Source organism: Mauremys reevesii, linkage group 5, assembly GCF_016161935.1.
Source record: "Mauremys reevesii isolate NIE-2019 linkage group 5, ASM1616193v1, whole genome shotgun sequence".
NCBI lineage: Eukaryota > Metazoa > Chordata > Testudines > Geoemydidae > Mauremys > Mauremys reevesii.
This window is the reverse complement of record NC_052627.1, coordinates 130,921,392-130,944,777: the sequence shown is the minus strand read 5'-3', so window position 1 is coordinate 130,944,777 and position 23,386 is coordinate 130,921,392. Positions and strand designations below refer to the sequence as shown.

The 23,386-nt window shown below is 46.0% G+C and overlaps 1 protein-coding gene and 1 long non-coding RNA gene across 3 annotated transcripts in view; one reads left to right on the top strand and one right to left on the bottom strand.

Moving 5' to 3' along the window:
- The window catches only part of PTPRA (protein tyrosine phosphatase receptor type A), a 220,718-nt gene that overhangs the window by 17,290 nt on the left and 180,042 nt on the right, over positions 1 to 23,386 (bottom strand). For both annotated transcript variants that reach the window (XM_039542426.1, XM_039542427.1), the window contains 9 exons: positions 22,784 to 22,868; positions 19,437 to 19,510; positions 15,121 to 15,257; positions 9,821 to 9,911; positions 8,486 to 8,562; positions 5,657 to 5,693; positions 3,788 to 3,885; positions 2,766 to 2,885; positions 171 to 337 (listed from right to left, as the gene is read on the bottom strand). In XM_039542426.1, coding sequence (XP_039398360.1) covers positions 171 to 337; positions 2,766 to 2,885; positions 3,788 to 3,885; positions 5,657 to 5,693; positions 8,486 to 8,562; positions 9,821 to 9,911; positions 15,121 to 15,257; positions 19,437 to 19,510; positions 22,784 to 22,868 — 886 coding nt within the window. The remainder of the gene's footprint in view (positions 1 to 170; positions 338 to 2,765; positions 2,886 to 3,787; positions 3,886 to 5,656; positions 5,694 to 8,485; positions 8,563 to 9,820; positions 9,912 to 15,120; positions 15,258 to 19,436; positions 19,511 to 22,783; positions 22,869 to 23,386) is intronic.
- On the top strand, positions 393 to 6,880 carry LOC120407091. The gene is made up of 3 exons (XR_005599784.1): positions 393 to 639; positions 3,806 to 3,910; positions 5,700 to 6,880. It is a non-coding gene; the product is annotated as an uncharacterized LOC120407091 (long non-coding RNA).

Genomic DNA, 23,386 nt, shown 5'->3' with positions numbered 1-23,386 from the left:
CAGTGAATCCAGCGTCAGGTAGCCAGGACCCCCTCTGCCTGCCCCTGCCAACCTTCCGCAGGAGATAGAACAGGTTTTTCCGGGTAGCCCTCAAGAGCAGTCAGGCAGAGATACATGGAGGAGGAGGAGGAGGAGGGAGGGCATTCTGGGAGACATGGCCCTGGACTCACCTGCAGTGAACGACAATCGCTCCTGCATACTGGGGGTTACATGTCTTCACCTTCTTCAGGAACTTCAGCATCCCAATAGGGGTGAAGGGGACCCCAAAGTCAGGCCAGCTGGTGAAGTGGAACTGGGTCACCAGGCGCTGAGGCTTTTTGTTTGTGACATCACCTACCTGTGGGGAGATCACATGCCTTGGTTACTGTCAGACACTCAGCTTCATTACCTTCCCTCAGAAACTGAGAGCAGAGAGGGGCTTTCAGTCTGGGGTTCAAGCAGCCCTAAAGTTCAGGGGGGTTGAAGCCTGTTTTGGGGTTCAGGGTTGGTTCCAAAGGCCTGATGGCTGAAAATCAGGTATTGCATCCTGCTAGTGCCCCAAACTCCAAGGCTATGAAATCTCAAGGAACTGCTTAGCTTTTACCTCAGCGTTTCTAAAGTCCTAGGACCAGAGTCTCAGCTACACTGAAGTCCATGGAGGTAGGCCAATCTCTTCTGTCTCTCCTGGTGGTTACTGAGGGAGGGGGGCAGAAACTAGATGGGCCCCACAATTCCTCTAAGGCTTTTTGGAGCCTGCAATTGTCCTGTAGTGCATTCTCAATAAGGTGGTGCCAATGGAGACGCGAAACCCAGAAGCCAACGTCTAGGGTAGTCAGGAATCCTGCTGGCTGCTTGGCTACCACCCCAGGAATTTCACTTTGTGTTTCAAGCTGAATCAAACCAGATCAAAGCTGCTGCGTTTCACTCCTACACAACCTGAGGGCACAGAGTTGTTAAGTAAAGCCTCTGCTCAAATGCAATTGTAAGATCTGTAACTTGTATCATTAAGTTCTGCAACCTTTTTGCAGACTTTGTAACTTCAGTGATTATTAGCATAGCCTTTTAAGTTTTGTAACCTTTGCAAGCTCTGTGGCCTTTTCAGGTTGCCACTTGTATGAACATCCAGGCTTTGTAACATCCCATCCCTCAGAGAGTGTGAACGAGGGAGTGTGAACAAGGGAGTGTATGTGAGACTGGGTGGAGAGGAACTGCAAGGAGAGAGGAGCCTGGACACAGGAGCCAGGTGTGTCTGATATAATCTGCCCTGAGAAGGCAGTCATGAAGTGCTTAAAGAAAAGAAGAACCTGTATGCATGAAAGGAACTGGTCTGGGAATGCTTCTCAGTGACGGACACAGAAAGGAAACTCAGTGTACGTGACAGGAGCTGCCCAGTTCCAAAATAAGAGGAAGAAGGCATGCACACAAGCCCCTACTTCTTGACCCTCTCAGCAGCCTGGATTCGTGACCGCAGACAGACACACCAGATCTACTATGCTTCGGCTTCTCGGCTTCCATGCTGTCTCCAGTAACTCTCCGCTTGTGTAAGTGTGTGGGTGCATGAGGGTATGAATGCAGTGAATGTGTGCATGTATGAATAAGCTCCATCTCTTTTCTATCTGACCTAACAGCGGCATTGTAATAAAACTAATACAAGTGTGACCCTGGGTTGGTTTTTAGGGGAACCTAGGTAACAAGAGTGACCCAGCATTCTCAGGAGTGGCTCACTTAGCAGGACCTGGATTCATAATGGGGCAGGTTTTCACTGTTTCAATTCCACTGTAAACATTTCACACAGCTGCCCTGTTAACCTCTGTCCTAACTGTATAAAGGGGAGAGAGGCACCAAGCACAAAGGATGAGCCAATGGTCAATGCACTGGACTGGGACTCAGGAAATCCAAGATCAATTCCCAGCTCTGCCACAGACTGCTTGTGTGACACTGGACAAATTGCTTCAGTCCCTCATAATAGCACTGCCCTGCCCCACTAGGGGATTGTGAGCATAAACTCTATTAGTGATCACCAGGTGCTCAGATTCTATGGCAAGTGAGACCATAGAAATAGAGGGGGGGAAATAACTGCAGTTTTGGATTCCATCTCCGCTCCGCTCAAGATGTCTAACATTTTGCTAAGCGCACACGGCCACGGGCTCCGTAACAGAGAGTGAGGGCCCAAGTGCAAAAATACACAAGCAAGTTATGACTGTAGCAGTGTGTGTACACTGGGAAACTGCAGGCACAAGGGGGAATTTAGGCCCTTACTGGCCCATCCGGGCCCGCACCTGCCCCTCTTCCACATGCAACTGTGGTAACTGCACATGCAAATGCACATGTAAAACTGTGTATGCTAACTATTAAAGCAACACTGGCCCATCCTCAGATCCTCAGCTGGTGTAAATCAGTGTATCTCCAATTGCTCCAACAGAGCAATGCAGATTTACACCAGCTGAGGAGGTGGCCGTAAATAACTAAGCTGAGCTAAATGCAAAAAGCTATGGTGAAAACGGAGTGAGGATTCTAGTTATTTCACTATCAAAACTCAGGGCGCAATTAACACAGGAAGAACTATTTTTTTAAAGTGTATAATTTTTACCATGATTGCGTCCTTCAAAGAGGCACACAAACCATCCCAACCTGCGCCCCTAGGGGGCATTGTGAAAGTTTGGGGCTTTGTAGTGAGTCAGACAATCCTCGCTACAGGTGGGAGCGCCTTAATTCTCTCCTGATTTCTGTGATGGAAAGTGGTGATGGGAGTGAGGAAGCGAAAGGGAGTAAGTGAACCATGGTACCTGTTGAATACAGAACTTTCGCACTGTGTAGTCAACCAAGACAGTCACATCCTCCACAGACACCCGGATGTTTCCATAAGTCCAGCAGCCCTGATCTGGCCAGTATTGAGCACATTTGCACTGGAGAGAAATGACACAAAAGCAAGGCAAGGAATTATTTCAGGGAAGTTCTCTGGCCTCTGTTATGCAAGAGGTCAGACTAGAGGATCACAGTGGTTCCTTCTGGTCTTGGAATCTATGAAATCCCAGTGTCTAGAGACCCAAGAATGAGCCTGGTAAAAGAACCTGGGAATTGCCATCTTGGATTAGACCAATTCCCCAGGGAGCCCAGCAGTGACGCTGCAGTAACACAATGGGGAACTGGGCCCTATGAGTTTACAGCAGAATTGTAACAAAAATAAACACACTGGATCAGATCCTTAGCTGGTGTAAATTGGCTCTACTGAAGACAATGGAGTTATGCTGTTTTACACCAGCTGAAGATCTGGTCCCCTCTCCTGTTCCTGTTGAAGACAAGGATGAGTTTGGCCAATAGCTTCAATGGGAGCAGTGCAGGCCCTGACTGTTTGCTTCCTTGTGTGTGGAGTGCATGTTTGTCACCTCTGTTAAGGGCAGGGGAGCTATGGGGAAAATGTGCAGAAGCTGATGTAGCAATTATATCTGCAGACCCCAACACATGGATAACTCAAGCTAATGTGCAGCAATTTGTCCCTCTCTAGTGGCTGGGTCTTATATAAAAGTGGACAAGTTTACTACTGTCTGCAGGCTAATGGATGGGGTCTTTTAGTGCAAGCAGTAGAGACTTATGCTTTTAGATCCTGAAGTCCCATGTTCCATCTCACAGACAGCCCCTCTAGGGGCTTTGTTCCCATGGGCACATACAAGTGAAGTAACTGCTTGCCTAGCTGCCCAGTTTTAATGTGCTTGTCCAGGGTGTGGCAAACCCGGGAATTCCCCAGGCCTCCATTCACCATCACAGCCGGTTAAACGTGCCCATGTGGGTAGTATTCCCTGACATTCACCTCTTTTCTCTCTTTCAGATTAGTCACCATGACGATTGTCGCTGTGTTCTGCTCCCAAATCATTCTCCAGAAATCATTTACTGTTTCTTCTTTTGGTCCTAAAAAGACAAAAACCAAACACAGGTATTATGCACTGGAAGGGCATGTCATCCAGCCAGTGCCAGATTTTCTCCTAGTAAAAGCCAGCAGGGAGAGGCACATACAGAGTTGGTAATAGGTTTCAGAGCAGTAGCCATGTTAGTGAAGTGGGTCTAGCCCACGAAAGCTTATGCCCAAACAGAGTTGGTAATGACTGTGCAGCAATGTAATAGGTTTTCCACTTTTTCCCCACTAAGCGGCAGCAAAGGTCACTCAGATTCCTCTCTATATAGCTGTATTTTTAAAAAGGGACTGGATACATTTTATGACCAGTAATTACATTTGTAGCAATGCAAGCTAAGATAAATGTGAGAGGGAAACTGAGGCACAGAGGAATAAAATGACTTGCCCAAGGTCACACAGGGCATCTGTGGCAGAGCCAGAAACAGAACCTGGGAGTCCTGATTGCCAGTCCTGTGCTTTAACTGCAAGGTCTTCCTTAAATTTGGTACTCATTAGTAGAGCCCTGTACGGATACAAAATTTATATCCACATCCGATCTGCGATCCGCCAAAATGGTCTGCGGATGCATTTATCTGCGGCTGTAAAGAGAATATTCGTGGATTTGCAGGGCACTCTCATAAGAATAATTACTGACCGTCCACCAGACAAGCTGCTGAACTGTACCTAAACATCCTGACCCAAACCCCAGGCTATGGCTGGTCAACACACAGCACAGGCATTGCCATCCCTTACGCTGGTCTGGCTGAATGACAGACCCATCCTCTACCATTACTTAGCTGTAAGACTTCTCCAAGTTACAACAGTTGCCACCGGCCCATGGGGTTGTTACAGCAGGTAGTGATCAGCAGCGAGTAGGGAAGCCCCCTATGCCAGTAGCAGGGATAAGGGGTGGTGGGGTAGGGTAGGAGCTGCTACACACTCTACACCACCACAGCCTCCTCCTTTACTGGCATGTTCCTCCCACGACTTTAAGGCCATGCAGCAGAGTGGTTAGTACCACATACAATGCTGCAAATCCACCAGTGCCTAGGAGGTGCAGATGGTGCACAACCCCCGCTCTGGACGGGCTTGTGGGGGTGGGAGACAGGAAGGGTTTGGCAAGATTTGAGAAAGTCGCCCACTTGTTAGTATCCAATACTCCTCCCCCTGACATGAAGGAAAAGTCTCGCCATAGTGAATGTTGCAACTAAGTTTTTCTCTGTTGATGCACCACATTTTAATGATACACCATTGCCTACTGATGTACAAAAGGAGTGGAGATTAGACCAAATAAGCCTGAAACTGTTTTCACATCAGTAGACTCCTGTGCTTTTATTACGAGATTTGATTGAGTCCAATAGCTTACACCATTTCCAGAAAGGGTTACAGGCCTATATGAATCAAAACAGCCTGGCAGTTACACTAGCAGGGACATGAGGTTGTAAGTACCCATGATCCTCACGCTTCAGGGCACAAGCTGAATACCAGCTGAGGTCAGGAAGGAACTGCCTTGACTTCCTCCCTAAGATCCAGTATTGCAGAGATAGGTTCCTGGCGTTCGATGCCTTCCTTTGACACATCCAGCACTGAACTTGTACATGAGCTTACAATCTGTCCATACTATGGCATTTCCTACATTTCCATCTCAGACTCCCTGGATTTTGACCAACATGATGGGTCCAGGGCTGTTGAGCCACAGGTAAAATTTCACAATTTCAGAGATCAGGGAAGAATTACCACCACCCCCATCAGCTTGACACAGTAACCAGAGCAGACTAGAGATTTTACCTTGTGCAGCAATAAACTTGTTTTTTTCTTGGTACCCCTGCAGACACACAAAAAGAGAAAGGAACACCACAATGAAAGAGCAGCCTTCCTCCAAGACAAAGCTGGGTGCACCTCAGCCTCCCTCTCTCTGGAGCACTGCGCCTTGAGCTCACATCAGCAAACATACAAGGATTCCCTTCACTGTGCGTTTTGAGACCACACATCATCGCTCTCTCAACTCTGCTGACCCTGGCAACTTGGTAGCATCCATACAAGAGGAACCTCGTATTAGAGCTGCAGAGTGACCTGTTAATCCTAGCTGTCAGAGTTGAAGGAAATCTTTTCCCATTATCAGCAATCACAATGCAGTTTCAATTGGATATGGTGTTCTTCATTTGCTTCTTGTCCAGCTGTAAGCTGTTAAAAAGCAGTTGCTGTGTTGCACCCCAGAGATAGCTTCAGTCCCATGGTGGGTGACTTGATCCATTATTTATAATGCAGCAACTTTCATCTTGAAGGATCCTACAGCATTTTACAAACTCTCTCTACCCTAATCTAATCTCTCCTAAGATTGCAAAATAAATTGGGAATCCTTTGGGATGACAAGTGATATTACAAACATCAGACATTATTCCACCCGTAGATGGTGCTTGGCTTTATATGTGGAATGGGTCAGCAGCTGGAAGTGCTGTGTTACAGCAGCCTGTGGCTGGGTGCGCTTCTAGTGGAAAGTGCAGAGAAAGGCTTTTGGAATCCCTCACCCTAGGCCTAAGCAGATGTGCAAGAATGCAGTACAGCAGAGTGTAAGGGAGACCAAGAATCATGACGTGTTGCCAAGTGGTTAATAAACTGAGCTGACATTTACTTACTCCACTGCTGACCTGCCCACTCTTCCCAACAACCAGTCTAAATCCCAAACCCATCAGCATGGGCTGAGCAGGCTCTGGTCGGAGAAATAGTGCCTGAGCCAGGCAAGGACCGTGACCAGAGGATCCCCTCCCTGAAGGAAGTGCAGTCTGGCCTTGTATGATCTGCGGAGTCATTGAATTCGCCCATCAAAGGGCCTGAAGTAAGGAATTTCCCCCAAAGCACAGGTATAGTGATGTAAGATAACCTTACAGCTGAGCTCAGGTACCACAGTCTGAGCACCACTCAGCGCCCACACAAGTCAGCAGAGACCTTGCAGGCTCGTGGCTAGAGCGTTTAAAGGGTTCTTTGCTTTTCTTGTTGATGCCAATTTGTATTTTGGAGAGAATAAAATGGATTTCATTCCTGGCTCAGCTTGCTTTTCTTTTGGTGCATTAATACTCCTTTTAAAATACGTGGAGTACATATTGCTTCTCTTAATAGTTATTATTGCTACTATTAATTATCTGCATTATGTTAGCACCAATAGGTCCCAAATGATTTGGGGCTCTGTTGTGCTGGGTGCTGTACATATACATTGTAAAACAATCACTTCCCTGAAATATCTACCATCTAAACAGACAAACACTGGGAGAAAATAAAGTATTGTTAGCGCAATTATACAGACGGGAAACTGAGGTACAGATTAAGTGACTTGCCCAAGGTCACACAGGAAGTCAGTGGCAGAGAGCAATTGAACCCAAATTTCCTGAGTCCCAGGCCAGTGTTCTACCCACAAGATCACCTCTCTTCTCTCTAGTAACACTCGTTTGTGCAATGATTATGCTTTATTGTTTATTTAAAGGGAAACTGAGCTCTGGGAGTAACTCTATAGACGGGACTCTGGATTAACGCTCCCTCAATGACCTGTCACAGAAAGGGACACATTTCATGCATCAAAATAGATCTCTGTTGAGGAAATGGCGCTGCAAACTCAACCTGACACCTGAAAATCAAACTGTTTTTTCTATTCACATCACCATGTTTCACTAGCAAAAGCCATGATCTCCTTATCCCTTCTGAGTCAACAGCAAAACTCCCATTGACTCTAATGGGAGCAGAGCAGGCCCAAAGGTGCTGTAAGCAGAATTCAGCTGGCCAATCCTGCAAGTCCACTTTGTTCCCAATCCTGCAAGTCTTTTGGCTGCATGGCTCCCACTGGCTACAAAGGGAGCTCTGACCATGGAGGGATTGGAGGACTGGGTCCTCAGTAATTTATAGATTTTAAATGCCAGATGGAACCATGAGATCATCTAGTCTGACTTCCTGTATAACACAGTCCAGAAAACTACACTCATTTATTTACCTCTGCACTGAGCCCAGTAATTGGTGCTTGACTAAATCGTGTCTTTCAGAAAGACATCCAGTCTTGATCTGAAGACATCAAAAGATGGAGAATCCACCACTTCCCTGGGGAGTTTGTTCCAATGGTTTATCATCTTCACTTAAAATTTGTCTTTCAACCAGGGAATGACCACAAAGCCCTTTCCAAACATGAAAGCTAAGCTCTACAACATCCCAGTGAGTTAGGTGTTATCGATGGGGAAACAAAGGCACAGAGAGACGTGACCAAGGTCACACAGCACATTAGTGGCAGAGCAAGGAACAGTGGTGTTGGCTGTCAGCCCCTTGCTCTAAGACCACATTCCCTTTGTGGATGTATGAGGCAGAACAGAACACAGCTCCCTCTCCCACAGGTGTATTGACACTACAGCATTGATAACAGCATAACAACTCTTGGCCAGTGAACTAAGCAGACATGAGTCAGAGGAAGAGAGAGAGGCAGGACCAAGGGGCCATATCTTAGCAGTCACTTTGCTGACCATAACCACACTCCACATAAGGCATATGCCTAATGGCTAGCCTCACTCCATGTGAAACAGGCCATCACAGGACCAGGCACTGTTCAAACCAATCAGTAACAAAGTCCATGAAAAAACTTACATTAATGAAGGAGGCGTTAATGTAATCAGAATCCGGGACACCTTCGATGGGAGTCAGATGAACCCTGGAATGATCATCTGGAGAAAAATCAAAACTATGCATTAAACTAAATAGATGTTAATGAACTTCTATATCCAGAGGAAGCTGATTATCTGATTGGTATTTCAGATAGAGGAAGCCTTTGGCCGGATAGGTTCCGAAGGTTCACTTCACTGCATTTGTAGAAAGCTTTATGCACTGAAATCATCATGTGCTTAAGCCTACATATGTGATCAATTCTGCAGAGCGTCTGAACTCAAGAGGGTTCCACGCCCAGTGCTCATCCAACCCTTGACCCTGCAAATACATTGTCTCTCTCCAGTTACATTCAGGCAATTAAGAGTTCTTGGCCTCCTGTCAAGTTTAATTTTGTATCTTTCCATCTTCCCACCACGACCTGTGCAACTGCCTATGATGTACACTGCATCCTTCCAGGCTATAACTTGACCAGTTTAGCATGTGTTAAAAGGCAGGTGGCCTTGTCTACACTAGACGTTGCAAATGTGTTAGATCAGGGGTAGGCAACCTATGGCACGTGTGCCGAAGGCGGCACACAAGCTGATTTTCAGTGGCACTCACACTGCCCAGGTCCTGGCCACTGGTCTGGGAGGTTCTGCATTTTAATTTAATTTTAAATGAAGCTTCTTAAACATTTTGAAACCTTATTTACTTTACCTACAACAATAGTTTAGATATATATTATAGACTTATAGAAAGAGACCTTCTAAAAACGTTAAAATGTATGACTGGCACGCAAAACCTTAAATTTGAGTGAATAAATGAAGACTCAGCACAGCACTTCTGAAAGGTTGCCGACCCCTGAGTTAGATAGTGTGTGTTAGCTAAGAAGTGCAAACATCACACTTTAAATCCTAGTCTAGACAAGCTCTAGGAGTGAGAGAGGAGTTCACTCTCCAGGGCCCATTCAATCTTTGCCACTAGGGTCGTTACAACAGCATGGACACCCATCCAATAGAAACTGGCCTGAATCTTTCCCGCTTGCGCTACAGCTGCAGGGAGCTCTTTTTACTACGTGTTAACTGGACCTAGATCGGACGAAGCAGCCTGCAGAGTGGTGGGAACCAACCTCACCTCTCCTGTTGCTTTAACTCAACCCCTTGTATGTGGTTTCCTGTTACTTAGCAATCGCCACTCAGCAGGCCTGTTACACTCCCCACTTCCGTCCATAACAGCCATACAGAATGGAGAAACAGGCCAACAACAGAAGTGTCAACCGCAATTGGCTACACCACCCCCACAAGCCTCAAAGGAGCTGCACCGAGAGCAAATACATACAGGGCAGAATGTTCACGTATCTGTTCTTCTCTTTGTTTTCCTCCTTGGAGGCGGCTTCACATGTGGCCTGGATGGGGCATGCTGGGAGAGCCTGAAAGGGCAGGAGAAGTGAGATTTCCTGTTATACTTCCACTGTACGCAGGGTTCGGGAAGAGCATGTCATTGTAGTAAACACAAACCAACCAGCAATTCTATACAGTGATGAGCCTTGCTGTATCTCAAGGGTCTTGCATGCAAGATCTCAAAAGGTGGTAAGTCAGTAGCCTCTCATTTGGGGGAAAATGAGGCACAGAGGTTACATGATTTACCTAAGATGACACAATGGAAATGACACAGCTGGAAGAGCTAGGAATAGGGCCCAGGAGTCCTGGCTCCCAGACCCCTGCTCTAACCTCTAGGCAAACACTGCTCCCTCCATAACAGATCACTGTCAAAGGGAAATGCTGAAGGCTCATCTTCCTGTCCCCTTCAGAGAAGCTGGCTAGATCAGGAGAAGAGTTGGAGGGGGTACATAGAGCAAAGGGACAGCACAAGCTCTTGTAAAGGGATCATGGGAAACAGCCAGGGCTCAGCTTAGTGCAACTCTACTCTGTTGAGCTCTTACATGGATACAGTGGGAGGCCCTTAGAAAGGATGGCAAGGGGAAGCCCCCCTACACTTGAGGCTCACAATCCTCCACCATCTCCCCATCCCTTCTCCCAAAGCCAGAAGGCACAGATGAGCTACTAGGGTTTCATAGTTCCAATAATGCTCAGTGCCTTTTCTGAAGTGCTTTAGGATCTGTAGATGCCCTATTGCTACTGCAGCATGGCAGGACAGCACGTCTCTGCTAGCACTATTCACAGAGGCAATTCATTTCTGAACACAGACCTCTCAAGATGGGAAATGGTTAATGAAAAATGAGCCTGTCTAGATGGAGGGGAAGGCCATGGACTAGAGGCTCAGATAACTGCTTACAGGCAGGGGTGAGCTGGAGCCGGTTCGCATGAACCAGTTGTTAAATTTAGAAGCGGTTTTAGAACCGCTTGTTAACTAGCTTCCCTGCGAGGGAAGCTTTCATGGGCTCTGGTTGGGAAGCCTGTAATTCCTCCTCCCGGCCGCCAGGGGGCGCTGTGCTGCGGGAGCCATGTGGGCTGCGTCCTGGCCCTGTTGCTGCTGCTGCTCCTTGGACCTCTTGCGCTGGGGCTCCTGCTGCTGCCTGGTGGGTCCCCGGCTGCCTCCTGCTGCTCGGGCTGCTCCCAGCCGCTCTCCCCGCGTGTGAGTGTCTGCACCTCTGCCCCCTGCCCGCAGCCACCCCCTGTCTTCACCCCCTTGCCTGCAGCCCCTGCCGCCCCCTGCCCACAGCCGCCCGCAGCCACCCTCTGCCACAGCGCCTGGCACAGCCCCAGCTCCTGCCACAGCCCCTGCCCCCTGGCACAGCCGCCTGCAGCCACCCCCTGGCACAGCCAGCCCCTGCCCCTGCCCCAGCCACCTGCAGCCAGCCCCAGCCGCAGCCCCTGCCAGCCCCTGTCTGCATCACCTACCCACAGCCAGCCCCTGTTGCAGCCAGCCTGTGTCACACTCCCTGCCTCCAGCTAGCCCTGCCCCACACCCCTGTCTGCAGCCAGCCCCATGTCCACTGGTGCCCTGCAGTTCTCAGGGCAGTAACCCTGCACACCTGCTTCAATGAGGGGGGGCAGGGAGCAGCTGGGACCCACACATGTGCACACCCTAAGGTGACCAGACAGCAAGTGTGAAAAATCGGGACAGAAGGTGAGGGGTAATAGGAGCCTATATAAGAAAAAGACCCAAAAATTGAGACTGTCCCTATAAAATAGGGACATCTGGTCACCCTAGCACACCCCAAGGGAGTGGCGGGGACCCACATGTGAAAAGGAGCTCATTTCTAATTCAGGCCCATCTTTTTAAAAAAGAACTTTAGGTAGGGTTAACATACCTCTGTATTTTCCTGGACATGTCAGGCTTTTCGGTTCTTAAATCGCTGTCTGGGCGGAATTTTTAAAATTTAAAAATTCCTCCCGGGAAAATACGGACGTATGGTAACTCTATTGGTACAAAAAAATACATGCTCTGGCACATTCCTTAAATCAGAACTTTTTATAGAGAACCGGTTGTTAAGATTTTAGCAGCTCATCACTGCTTACAGGCCTCGCAGGGAGCAAATTTCACCTAATATGAAATAAGGTGCCATATTATCCAGAAACACAAGGTGGCAGCAACTCCTCCTCCAACACAAACCAGACCATCCCATCAGCACATCCGAGACAGGGTAGGTGCAGCTCAGCTCTTTTCCCGTTACCGCAGGTTGACGGATCCCAACTGCCACCAGTGCTACAGCAGCCTGAATTAGGGCTTGGAGCTGGCTAGTCAGCCCCATATCCCATTAGTCACCCCCACCCCATATCAGATGGGTGGAACACTCTATGGTACCATGAGCCAATTCTGGGCACAGGGGCTATCGGCTTTTCTTCTTTAAAAAATAGTCAAGTGAATTGAGGGTTGATTCAAAGATAGCAGCCTGAGAGCCCTGGAAAGTAACATCCTCTCTCCACAGAGCACAAACAGCAACTGAACAAGTTTCCCCACTCTACCTTGCCAATTCACCCCAACCGGGACCTGAATAGACCCCTTCGCAGGGGATTCATTCTCCACAACCCATGCAGTCCTGGGCCTCTCTGGCAAGATGGCCAATTGGAGCTAAATGTGCTGGTGCTGTGATGCAGCCCCATCTCCAGGAGGAACTGGACTGAGACCTACCGAGTTGTTCCAGGAAAGCCACCAAATAGGCGGCAGAAGGTGACAACTTTCAATCACAGTAGATCAGATATGATCACAATGTGATTTCGTCCACAACTGGGGGAAGTAGCAGGTATTTAAGATTGAGGGGAGGAAGAGTGGGGTTTCTCAGCATTGGTGGTCTTATGTAGCCTACTAGCTCCGTGTCTTCCTCTACTGGCTGGTGTTACGTGTCTTCCTCTACTGGCTGTCCACACAAGAGGATAAGAACCTACTGCTGCTACCAACTAAAGAGTTATTCCTTTAGCTCAAGAGATAGAGGCCTGTGCTTTGGGGACAGAAGTCCAGGGTGCAATTCACATTTCATCAGAAATGATCTGAAAGAAGTTTACTGACTACACTAACACTCAATTACTGAAATGCAGCCACTTCTGTGGTGCAAGGCAGCAACCAACTGGCCCAACAGCAGTTGGGAGAGGGGAAATGTTTGTCTAGGGTGCAAGGCATTCTGGTGGGTTTGTCTAACAGTAAGGTATTGTAATTCTACAGCCAAGGCCCTGTGTATCCTGGGGAAAACTGGACCTAAATTCTGCAACTCAGTGCTGAAAATTTTGTAGCAGTTCTCGAAGATTTTCTTTATTAATCATGACAATGGAGAATCCATTCAGTACAGCAGCTCCTAAGCACTTTATTTGATACTTAATTCAGTTATTTTACTTTGCCCCCTACATTACTAATTTTCAGTGTGCCAAAGATTTTTGTATTGCAAGGTTTAACTGCATCAGCGGTGTTGTCAGGGAAAGCTGTAGGTTTTGCCACTGCACAGGGGACAGCTGAGTGCAGGCACTTTGGGAGACATGGGAGACAATTTGGGATTGTGAGATAAGCCCAATACCTGGATATGTCAGCAGAAATGACTGGTGTTGAAGTGGTAGCAGTGCTGACGTTTCAATTGTCACCATTAGGTTTCTGAGTTAACACTACATTGAAATAACTGGGATAGTTTCTTTCTCATTTACAGCTCCTGTTTTTGGCAGTCTGTAGACTCTAGACACTGCATTGTTTTAATGTCCATGTCATGTTTTTTTAAGTTCTCTTTGCAGCCATAAAGACTAGAAAAACTAAGCTTACATTTTGGGGCCCAGTTTCACAGTGATGGAACCACAGCATACACAGGGTCTTGTCTATAGCACCTTCTATTTGAGATTAAGAACATAAGAATGGCCACACTGGGTCACACCAATGGTCCGTCTAGCCCAGTATCCTGTCTTCCGACAGTGGCCAATGCCAGGTGCCCCAGAGGGAATGAACAGAACAGGACAATTATCAAGTGATCCATCCACTGTCGCCCAGTCCCAGCTTCTGGCAGTCAGCCTCTAAATATTTTCTAAACCTTAGTGAATTAAGCCTCATACACTTTTGTGAGGTACGGGCGGGGGTGTGTGTGTTCTCATCTCTGATTTGAAGGTGGATACACAGAAACACAGAGCCGAAGGGACTTGTCCAAGGTCACTCAGAGTCAGGGGCAGAGTTGGGAACAGACTCTAGATCTGCTCACTCCCAGTCCCACGGTCTAATCACACGACATGGCTTGCACACTGTTAGCGCTCTACTGGCCCAAATAATATGGAATTCCACTTGTGACACTCCAGGTCCAGCTCTTCTGAAGCTGGACACCTGTTACTGGAAACAGAGACTTATTCATTATCTTGTCTTATCAGCACAATTACACTTCTTCATTCATGTAATCATCCCATCATGGCTAACACTGAACATTGCTGCAAATGATACAGAGAAGGAGGAACCCCCAATGGAAATACAATTATTGTCACTTCCTGGGTTTAAATAAATAATGCAGGGACTTATTTTAACAAAGGAAGCAGGAAGATGCAGGGGAAGAGGGAGTGAAGGAATCTGGAGGGGGCCCAAGCAGCAGGTCAAGTTGGGGAAAGCTGGCAGCCCCGCTGATCCAGAGCAGCTGGGTGTGTGGACGACAGTCACATAAACAGGGTATTCTTTCAAACACAGAGAGAGGGACACCCTCTTCACTGTTTCTGACCCATGTTGCTCAGCCGGAAATATATCAACCTATTCACTTGTTCTGTAAAAAACTGGTTGGTGTTTGTGCACCACTGTCCCCTGCTGGATAAGATCAGACTGCCCCATTGTAGGTCACAGGCCCTATACCTCCAACAGCTACCCTTTTAGCTCAAGCAGTTGAGGCCTGTATGGAGGAGACAGGAGGATGAGAATTCTATCCTTGTAACTGTGAAGTTCTGGGTGGCCTTGGCATGTAGCATAGCAACAACTGTGAAGTTCCTAACAGGCGATAGATATGGTTACAATATTGTAACCACATTTAACATTGCTTGCTTTGCAGAGCTACAGAGAAACTGTCTTGATTAGGCTGTCGTTCACCTCTCAAGCTAGACTGGTTTGACTCAATCTGCTAAGGTAAGTACTTCTACCTGGTAAACAGAACACCCCTTTCATCGTTCAACCCACTGCAATCCCCCGGCACGACTGAAGCGCATTCAGAAGATAGGGATTAACAAAGCACTCACGTTGAATTCTTCCCGGAAGAGCTTATTGTCGTCTGCCATTCGCCGGTTAATCTCCTCTTCCAATTTATCCACAGGCAGTGGTGGGTACTTCCTGTTGGTGCTGGGAGATCTGGCAAGGAGCGGCATGCTCTGAGGCTCTGCAATATCACACAGACTATTACAACGGTGTTCATTTCTCCACTGACATCATCCTGGCAAAGCTGAACAAACAGATTATGTTTGGTAAATTTTCAGGACAACTTTGCATCTCTGACAGAATGATTGTCATCCTTTGCTCCTTCTACAGCCGAGGTGGGCAAACTACGGCCCGCGGGCCACATCCAGCCCACGGGACCGTGCTGCCCAGCCCCTGAGCTCCCAGCCAGGGAGGCTAGCCTCTGGCCCCGGAGCATGCCGCCAGCACTCTGGCCCGCCGCTCCTGCCAGGCAGCGTGGCTGGCTCTGGCCAGGCAGCAGGGCTGCGAGTTCCTGCTGCTCTGAGCAGCATGGAAAGGAGGTGGGGGTTGGATAAGGGGCAGGGAGTCCCAGGGGACAAGAAGCAGGGGGTGGTTGGATGGGGTGGAGGCTCTGGGGGTGGTGGTCAGGGGATGGGGAAGGGGGTGGGGGGTTGGATAGGTGTGGGAATCTGGGGGAAGGGGAGATATCAGGGGGCAGGGGTGTGGATAGGGGGCAAGGCAGTCAGGGGACGGGGGGTAGATTGGGGGTGTGGTCCTGGGGGGGGCAGTTAGGGGCAGGGGTGTGGATAGGAGTCAGGAGACAGAGAGCAGGGGAAGGGTTGGATAGGGGGTGGGGTCCCGGGGGTCCCAGGAGGGGGCGGTCAGGGGAACAGGGAGGGGGGGTTGGATAGGCATGGGAGTCCTGGAGGGGCCTGTCTGGAGGTGTGGATAGGGGCTGAGGCAGTCAGGGGACAGGGAGCAGGGGTTGGATGGGGGGGTCCCGAGGGGGGGCAGTTAGGGACAGGGGTCTGGGGGAAAGGCCTCACGTGACAAGGAGCAGGGCGGGTGGATGGGTCAGGGGTTCTGAGGGGGGCAGTCAGGGGGCGAGGTCTGGGAGGGGGTGGATAGGGGGTGGGGGCCAGGCTGTTTGGGGAGGCACAGCCTTCCCTACCCAGCCCTCCATACAGTTTCGCAATGCCGATGTGGACCTAGGGCCAAAAAGTTTGCCCACCCTTGTTCTACAGGATCTGCCATGCAAGGATGTCCTAATGCTTTGCAAACATTAACCAAGTAACTCTTTCAACATCCCTGGGGGGTGGGTATTATTGTCCCTATTTTAAAGAACTACAACAGAGTACAAGCAAGGCTAAGTTTTTGACCCTGGATACCCAACGTTAAGTAATTTAAATTCATACTATGGCCTTGTCTATGTGGGAAAGTCTTACCAGTCATACTACTTTTATAACTCGCCCACATGGAAACACACACTCTGGTAGAAGAGGAGCTTTTTTTGGTTATGCAGAAACTGTTTTCTAAGCAACATTAGCTAAGCCCAAAAAAAGGCCCCCACCCCAGAGTAAGAGTGGCCACATGGGGGTTCTATCAGTGTAAGCACAGAAATTTAAATTCACAACTTAGTTTATACCAGTATAAGTTTCTTATACAGACAAGGCCTTAAGCATCAAAATAAACAGAGGCTGATTTTCAGGCTTAATGTGCTACTGAAGGGTATTCCAATACCATGCAGGTGTGCTCAAGTTCAAAGAGCTAAACAGAATTTAGAGGAGCAGAGCACACGTTAAAGCTCTTATTTAGGTGACTACTTCAGACACCCAACTGTGAAAGTTTTGGCCCAAAGTCACAAAGCAAGTCGACCGCAGAGAAAGGAAGGGAAGCCAGGTGTCATGGACTTGCAATGGACTTTTAAAATTGGGCTTGTACCCTTTTTTTGACACCTTAGGATGGAAAAAAATCAGTGTCCAAGATTTTTAAAAATAGAACAGGGGGTGTTTTTTCTGTATTTTTTTTAGCTGAGAAATATCAGAAATGTCAAACCTGGTCTCCCCTGGTTTTGCTGGATGACCTCCTAAAAGGTCAAACCTCTCTCAGAGGTTTATTCAGCTCTTACCCTTGAACTGAAGCAGTAGGGGCTGTTGGAACTTTAACAACGTCTTTTCTCCAAAATGTTGGACATAGGACTTAAACAGGTACAGATGCTCCCCAAGTTATGCAAGTGTTTCGTTTTGGAACGTCTTGCGCAAGTCGAATTTTATGCAAGTTGGGAACATATACCTGACAATTACGCAACAATAATAAAAAACGTACAGAACGTTTTCTGTAAGTGCGGATTTGTGTAAATCGGGTTTGCGTAACCAGGGGAGCGTCTGTATTAACAAAATTGAAGAGGAATTTTCAACTGAGATTATTATAGGTGGTCATACATTTTCCATCGGAATGTTTCTTTCACTGGAAAATACCTTTTCAACTAAATGGAAATTTTTGTGAAACAAGTTTGATTTTGTCAAAAAAATAAAAATAAAAAAATACCAATTTTTTTGTTTAATGAAAATCTAAAAAATTAAAAGAAAAGTTTTAAATTGAAAATAGAAAAAAGCTGCTTTTCAGGAAAATATTTCATGAGAAAAAAATCCCTGTACTGCCTGTAAATCCCTCCCCTGCTCAGTTATCTCGCTTTCTCTCGATTGATATTTGTGGTGCCCTAATGTCACTATTTCTCCAGGCACCTCAGAGTCTCGGGTTTGTACAGTGTCTAGTCCAATGGGGTCCAGATATTGGGCAGGGGCCTCCAGACTCTACTGTAACCTTACCCCCGCCTCTCTTTCAGGCCTTCCATACATCAGAAACAAGTGAAAAGGGAGATAAGATCAATCCCCCCCCAGCCCCTTGCAGCTTGCTACAAAATTATCCCTCAAACTGATGTTTGAGAAATGAGGGTGTCCTTTTAAATCAGGACAGAATCATAGAATACAAAATAGCCTTTAAAAAAAACTAATGACAATATTTTGATTTTCTTGACATTTTCTGGTTTTTAATTTTATCACTTTGGGGTTTGTTTTCATTTGGGGGAGAGTTACTGCGAATTTTGATCAGTTGGTTTAGACAGAGTTGTGTTTTTTTAATTATTTTTGAAAATGTTCTGTTTATTTCAAAACTTGAGAAAAAACGTCTTGAGTAAAAGATTCCATGCAAAATTTTGGAAAATGAACAATTTTAATTTTGCAAACAAGCAGAATGAAACCATCTCAGAGCTGATCAAAATATAAAACAAACAAAAAAAATCTGAAAATTTGTGCGCAGCTGCATAGATAACTTCCCAAGAGCCTGAAGACTGCACCTAATTACCATAAAATGAACTGACTGCTGCCATTAATTCTTCATATGGAGGTATAGTCCACTAACCCACAGACTCTAGCATGCAATGCGACACTTTGAGCGAAACAGCCTCCCAGGGGTATTTGGTGCAGGGATGGCTCAGAAGGAAGAAATATTTAGCTTTTCTTTGGAGGATTCCCATGCAACAGCTAACCCAGCTAAGCTCTGTTTAGCTGCAATCAAGCATAATGATGAATAGTGGAAGTAGATCTATATTTTATAAAAAAAATGAATCTCTACAAAACATGGAAACAAACACATTTTCTCATCCCAGTAGAAAAGGGGCCAACATAATTAACTCCAAAAACAGGGGGAGAGCTGTACCAGTTTAATGAAAATGACAAGAGGTGCTACACTTAGTACCATTATATATAGATTATAAACCCAGGAGAGACCACTGTGATCATCTAGTCTGACCTACTGTATAACACAGGCCAGAGAGCTGCCCTGAATTAATTCCTGTTTGAAGTAGAGCAAGATCTTTTAGAAAAACATTTCACCTTGATTTAAAAATAGCTAGTGACAGAGAATGCACCACAACCCTTCATAGGTTGTTCCAATAGTTAATTACTCTCTCTGTTAAACGTTTGCAGCCTATTTCTAGTCTGAATGTGTCTAGCTTCAACTTCCAGACAGTGTTTCTTGTTATACCTTTGTTTGCTAGATTGGCAAGCATTCTATTATCAAGTTTCTGCTCCCCACTTAGGTACCTGTAAGATTGATCAAGTCATTTCTCAACCTTCTCTGTGTTAAGCTAACAGATGAGCTCCTTGAATCTTTTATAACTAAAACAGCAACATTTGAACTCAGGACTTTCAGTTGTAAAAGCCTGAGTCCCTACTCCCTGAGCTTATGGAAAATGTCCCCAATTTAGCAGCTGAAGCAAACTCATTAACCCGTTATATGAACTAGTCACTAGAGGAAAACAAAATCCACATTCTCTCTGAGAGGGGTCGGGGGTCACAGAGAATGGAAAGCAAAGATTCACCTGTGTCATCTGTTCGGCCATTAGACAAGCGAAATGAGTTGGAATGGCTCCCAGCTTGCTTGTATTTCTTAAACCTAATGAAGGAGAGAGTTCAGAAAATCAGCAGCTGCCCATCCAAGGAGATCAGTTAAGATTGATTTATTTGGGTGAGAAATATACCTAAGTTTCACTATGTGTTTCTTCTCCCCCTGGCTGCTCAACAGCTTTTAGTCTTGGAGTCAGTTATTTTGAGATTTCTTATAAATAACAATACTAACTCTCATCCAGTACCGAGTTCTTTACATCTTTGAAGGAATTTATTGGGGTCATACAGGTTGTAACTTAGGACAGAATTTGAGTGCAAGATTCACAGTCCCCATGCACTGTAGGAAGTAGGATTTTCCTTATTTTACACACAGGGAAAGAGAGGCCAAGGTCAGAGAGAATGTCAGCGGCAGAACTAAAATTAACACTGGGGAGTTCCTGGCTCCCGATTCAGTGCTCAGACCACTAGGTTACGTAGCTAGTCATTAACAGCACAGCCCAAAAGGGAAGGCGGGCCTGTTCCCATTCACACAGTGACCTCCATATTCACAATGTGGCCTCTTCAGGCAAACATCAGTTACCACTAAGCTTCAGAACAGCTGTCTTGGGGAGCTGTATCATAATTTAGGAGACACTTGTGGCATCTAGTAGGAAATGGCAGAGCAAACCTACTTCTGCAGAAGTCAGTTGACAATGCCTGTTGACCTCTTTGGAGGTCAGAAGCCCCAGTGCTGAGAACAGTTGAAGTGCTGCAGTATTTCCCTTTCTGAAACCTTCATGAATTCACTACCACACGCTCGTTAACATCACATGCTCTTAGATACTATGGTGACAGGGGCTATAGAAAACCCTGACACAGACACACATCTAACCTTCAACCAGCTGAGATTCAAAGGATTCCAGAAGCCTAATGCAGAGGTGAGTGAGAATGACAAGCATTAAGAATGAGATACCCCAGAAGTGTATGTTCTGTGGCCTGATTCAAAAAGGATGTAAATACATGCTTAAATTTATTCCTATTCAACAAAACATTTAACCAGGCACTTTTTACTTCAAGCACATGTTTAAGACCCATTGGCCTAGGGTTAATTACTTTGCTGAATAAAGGCCTATAAGTGGCGGGAAAGAGAGAGGCTACTGACATTGCTTTATAAGATCTAACAGTTGTCTGAAGTTCCAGGTGGCCAGGGCCCAAATCATGCTTATGCTGAAATCAAAGGCAAAACTCCATTTACTTCCACTGGGGCCGCCCTGGGCCCAAGCCAAGAAATGAAGGGAATTTTCCCATCACCAAAGGAAACTGCTTTTTTTTTTTTTTTTTTAAATCGACTAAACATTCCGGCAATTAAATAAAATGTTTACTGGAGGTGAATAAACACTCACTCCTAGTTGACCATTTGCATTCAGGGCGAGAGCAGTTAATGAGGCTACAATTCAGAAAGGTCCAATCTAGCGCTTTGCGTCTTTAAAAATGTACTTAAGAAAGTTTCATTAAAGTATAGTTCCAGTGACTGTCATCTGCTCTCACTAATAAGCAACATTTATAGAACACATCACAGAAATGTGGGGCAGGAAGGGACATTGAGAGGTCATCTAGTCCAGCCCCATGTGCTGAGGCAGGACCAAAATAACCTAGACCATCCCTGACAGGAGTTTGTCTAACCTTTTCTTAAAAATCTCCAGAGACAGGGACTCCACAACCTCCCTTGGAAACCTATTCCAGTGCTTAACTATCCTCATTGTTAGTAAGTTTTTCCTACCAACTAATTTAAATCTTCCCTGCTGTAGATGAAGCCCATTACTTCTTGTCCTACCTTCATTGGACATGGGCAACAACTGATCACAGTCCTCTTTAGAGCAGTCCTCAACCCATTTGAAGACTGTTGTCAGATCCCCCCTCAGTCTTTTCTCAAAACTACACATGCTCCATTTTTAAACCTTTCCTCATAGGTCAGGTTTTCTAAATCTTACCATTTTTGTTGCTCTCCTCTTAACTCTCTCTAATTTATCCATTTTTCTTGAAGTGTGGCACCCAGAACTGGACACAGTACTTCACCTGAGGCCTCACCAGTGCTGAGCAAGTGGGACAATTACTTCCAGTACGTTATATACAACACTCCTGTTAAAACACCCCAGAATGATATTTGCCTTTTTCACAATTGCATCATATTCTTGACTATCATTCAATTTGTGATCCACTATAACCCCCAATCTTTTTCAGCAGTACTACCACCTAGACAGTTAATCCCCATTTTGTAGTTTACATTTGATTTTTTAATCCTAAGTGTTGTATATTACACTTGTCCTTACTGAATTTCATGCTGTCGATTCCAGACCAATCCTCCAATTTGTCATGGTCATTTTGAATTTTAATCCTGCTCTCCAAAGTGCTTGCAACACCTCAGAGCTTGGTATCATTTACACATTGTTATAAGCTTGCTCTTCGCTCTATTATCGAAATCATTAATGAAACTGTTAAATAGTACTGGACCTAGGACTGACCCTTGCTGGACCCCAATAGATACACCCTCCCAGTCAGACAGCAGACCATTGATAATTACTCTGAGTACGGTCTTTCAACCAATTGTACATCCATTTTATAGTAATTTCACCTAGACATTTTCCTAATTTGCTTACAAAACTGTCATGTGACACTGTGTCAAAAGCCTTACTAATATCAAAATATATCATGTCTACAACATCTTTCAGTTTGAAGGATTCCAAAGCTTTTTCCAGATCAGAGAGACCACTTCACACACCTATTAAATGCATCCACCTCTAGTGCAGAATGGGGCCACTGTTTCAAGGCCTGACGCATAACACATTGAAGTTAATAGAAAGACTCCCATTTGCTTCAATGGGCTTTGAATCAAGGTTGAAGTGGAAAAAAAAAATCATCTCCAGCTCTAAATGCAGAGGGATTTTAGTTAGTGAGTATAGTTACCCAAAATAAAATTTGATCGGTAGCACGCTTACCGTTGCAAAAAGTATCAGACTTTTAACGGCACAAGGAGTCGGGACCTATAATCTCAAAGAATCCATCTTTAGTGGCACAGCACCTCCTACCATTATGATGAGGATTTGCTTTACACTGATCCACAGGGAAAAGCATCACCTACCCAATTACTAGCACACTACCTGCATAGTCCTTGGAAGTCTCCCTTGTAAATACTGGCTAAGCCAGCCCTGCTTAGCTTAGGAAACCGAACAAAAGGCCCAAGCTAGCATAGCTGCAAGCCATCTGCTTAATAGTGTGTGTTAACTAACTTAAGGAGACTGAAAACAGGTCACTAAAATCCCATAGGGAAGTGAGTGTTTCTTACCTTAACATGTACAGCACAATAATTATAAATACTATGACTAGCAGGGAAGATAGGGCCACCATTACAGCTATAATTGGAGTCTCATCTGAAACAAAAAAGTAGACTCTGTTAAAAAAGCAGCAGCAGTTATCTTAAAACATCCAGTAAAATGATGTAACAAGCCAGATCACTCTACAATTTCTGGCCTAAAGATGATCAAATTGTTTAATAATGATACATTGTCAAGTCATACAGGATAGAAACACAGATTGCATACTTCAGCATTACTGATCACTTACAGAGTGCCCCAAACTGATATCCTATTTTATACTCCAAATACTGATTCTGTGCACCCTAACCTTCCTTGAAAAATCCTTTACTGCAGGATCTGACCCTAGGAACGGAACTATTTTAGGAGTATTTCACACAGTGGAATGTCTCCCTTTCCTTCTACATCGGGGTGGACAAGAGTTGGCCGTCTAACATTTCTGTCCGGCCCGCCAAGCTTTTTGGCTGCCCCATCACGATCTGCTAGCCGCTAAAAGTCCCATGGCATAGCAGGGCGCTCAGGCAGGTTGCCTGCCTGCTGTGGCCCCACGCCACTCCCGGAAGCAGCTGGCTGCT